The sequence below is a fragment of the Notolepis coatsorum genome (assembly GCF_963971535.1).
Source record: "Notolepis coatsorum genome assembly, chromosome: 17".
In the NCBI taxonomy this organism is placed as follows: domain Eukaryota; kingdom Metazoa; phylum Chordata; class Actinopteri; order Aulopiformes; family Paralepididae; genus Notolepis; species Notolepis coatsorum.
Genome location: NC_140181.1, coordinates 16,764,859 through 16,767,475, shown reverse-complemented (window position 1 = coordinate 16,767,475; position 2,617 = coordinate 16,764,859). Strand labels below are relative to the sequence as shown.

General features: G+C 38.5%; 1 protein-coding gene across 3 annotated transcripts in view; it reads right to left on the bottom strand.

Annotated features, from left to right (window-relative positions):
* LOC311244267 (hepatic lectin-like) overlaps nt 1-2,386 on the bottom strand; it is a 30,423-nt gene extending 28,037 nt beyond the window's left edge. For all 3 annotated transcript variants that reach the window (XM_084333685.1, XM_084333683.1, XM_084333686.1), the window contains exons 1-2: nt 2,255-2,386; nt 1,872-1,984 (exon numbers count right to left, since the gene is read on the bottom strand). In XM_084333685.1, the coding sequence (XP_084189811.1) occupies nt 1,872-1,962 (91 nt within the window). In that variant the 5' untranslated portion in view covers nt 1,963-1,984; nt 2,255-2,386. The remainder of the gene's footprint in view (nt 1-1,871; nt 1,985-2,254) is intronic.
* Between the last annotated feature and the right edge of the window lie 231 nt (nt 2,387-2,617).

The window sequence follows — 2,617 nt, the reverse complement described above, 5'->3', positions numbered from 1 at the left end:
CACACGCACCCCAGCCATACCTCAGCCAACCACAAGCACCCCAGCCATACCTCAGCCAACCACAAGCACCCCAGCCATACCTCAGCCAACCACACGCACCCCAGCCATACCTCAGCTAACCACAAGCACCCCAGCCATACCTCAGCCAACCACAAGCACCCCAGCCATACCTCAGCCAACCACACAAGCACAGGCACAAAAGTCAGCAGAACAGCTGACTGAAGAACTTCAAGGACCCCAGGAGATCGATTGGAGTAGTGATGGGATAATTGGTCAATGGTGTGTCCTTACATATGACCAGGAGCTGTACCCTGGAATCATTGTGGCAACAGGTGAAGGATATGCCCAAGTGAAGTGCATGCACCATATTGGCCAGAATAGATATTTCTGGCCATCCCGCGAGGACTGTATCTGGTACATGTTTGATGACATTTTAAGGTTGATTCCTTCTCCTGTCAATGTGACAGCACGACATGTAGAGATCCAGAAGGACATCTGGTCAAAACTTGTTGGGTAGGCAAACTAATGGTGCATTAGGTGATTGTTTGTTCTGCAATTCTAGGGAGGGGGGTTTAGATGTTTGAAAAGATGTTAGATGTTTGAAACATTGTTCCACTGCTGTTTGTTGCCAAGGTTGAATTTCCGCTGTCAACCGAGGTTCACATGTTGATAGGGTACATGAGATGGCGTTTTTTCCCCCTCCTATTCCTGATTGTTTTTTGTTTTGTTTTTGAATAAAACAATTGATTGAATTTGACTACATCTGCAGTATCATAATTATTTTCATCATCTTCTACACTAAAACCTCATATCTGTCAACAAAGTACTCTGATATGTCATGTTGAATTAAAGACTTATGACTGTGTCATAACTATCTCCATAAGATAACCCCATTACACCCACAATTGTAACTTAAACAAGCAGTATAACCATTTTGGTAACTGTGTCAATCCTGTTACTGGGGTGTCAGCCCTGTTAATTGTACAATATTCTGATGTAATTTAAGAAAATTAAATAAAAATGTAAAACGAACTAGTTGTATATGGTAAGTAATAGAAACCAGTGGCTCCCTTAAAGAAATTGGGATATTATTATTTTGTTTTCATAACTTTTTCTTAAATCAAATATGCTGTGAAAGGGTCCATTGTGAATGGGCATATTTATTCATGGGAAAAAAAGTTAACTCGTCAATATTCTAACTCTACAAACACACTATTGTAACAAGGGACTTTTATCTTTCTATGATATCATAATTATTCTAAATATGTATTTATAACCTTTTCAAACAGTAATTGATATGTAGTAACAGGGCTGACGAAAAACAAATATGCATGTTGTTTAAATGTGATTTTTCTTTAAAATATAATAGCCTGAGATGGCACGGTAAATTTTTCTGAGAGATAAGAATCCACTTAAAAAAAGTATCCAAAACTTTTAAAACAATACTTTTCAAATCAAACATTAAAAAGTGAAAATGGCAAGCTTCCGTAGAATGACCCATGGACTATATGCAACACTAACTCGTCCATTCTACACTCATTGCACACAACATCCACATGCACACTTTAAACATTCACCTTTAACGTTCACTTTTAACACAACACCATATTTTATCTATTCATTACTAAAAGATGTACTACTTCTCTACCTCATGTTTTGCATTCTGCATTTTGCATTTTTTCTTTTGTATATTGTATATTTTGTAGTGTTTGGGCTTTCTTTATTTTTTCTTCATGAAGCACAATCTCAGGAGGGTCATACAGAACCAATCATTTCACTATAATGTACATGTACCTTATACTGTATGTGGCAAATAAAACAAAACACATACATCTATAATAGTGTCAGGTGTGCATGTTATTGTCCTCTACCTTGAGGTTGGTTTTGGGCAGTGAAGAACAGTCCACACAGCACAACCAGCACAAACAGGATCCAACCGCAGTGACCTCGTCCTTGTGACATCACAGCTGTACAGTAAGTTAACCTTCAATCAAAACCAAAAGAAAACATCAATGACAATATAGGCTTTAACACCCAAAACAATATCATCGTTGTAATCCTGATTCTAGCACATCCATGTTTTATGTGGCTTTCCAATACTACCTGTGTGTATATGTGTATACGTATATGTGTTTGTATGTAGGCCTATGTGTGTATGTAGATATATGTATGTATGTATATTGTTTTTGCTTTTATCAATCTGTTGTGATAGTTATGTGTGTTTTAAAATTTAATTAAAATCAATCAATCCAACCTGCAGGCAGAAGATCCTCAACAGTGGTCTGAACAGCGCCAGGTCCTACTGTCGAATCAGTCCGTGTTGCATGTAGTTTCATTTCTCGTGAAACCAGACCGTCATTCCAAACCAATGAGCGTTCCTTCTCCCTCTCCCTGTGCAGGTATTTCGAGACAGGTAGCAGAACCGGTCAGGTCGAGTTTGTTTGAAATGGTCCAAATCAAAAGTGACATACCTTACTTTTGTCCCAGGTTCACGTTGCCAATAGACGAAGGAGCCAATCATATTTCTAAACAAAGCCATGTGATCACGCAGATCAGCCTCGAGTCTTATTGGACATCATTCTTTTGAATCCCATACCTGCCAACATTGTGCTGTGAA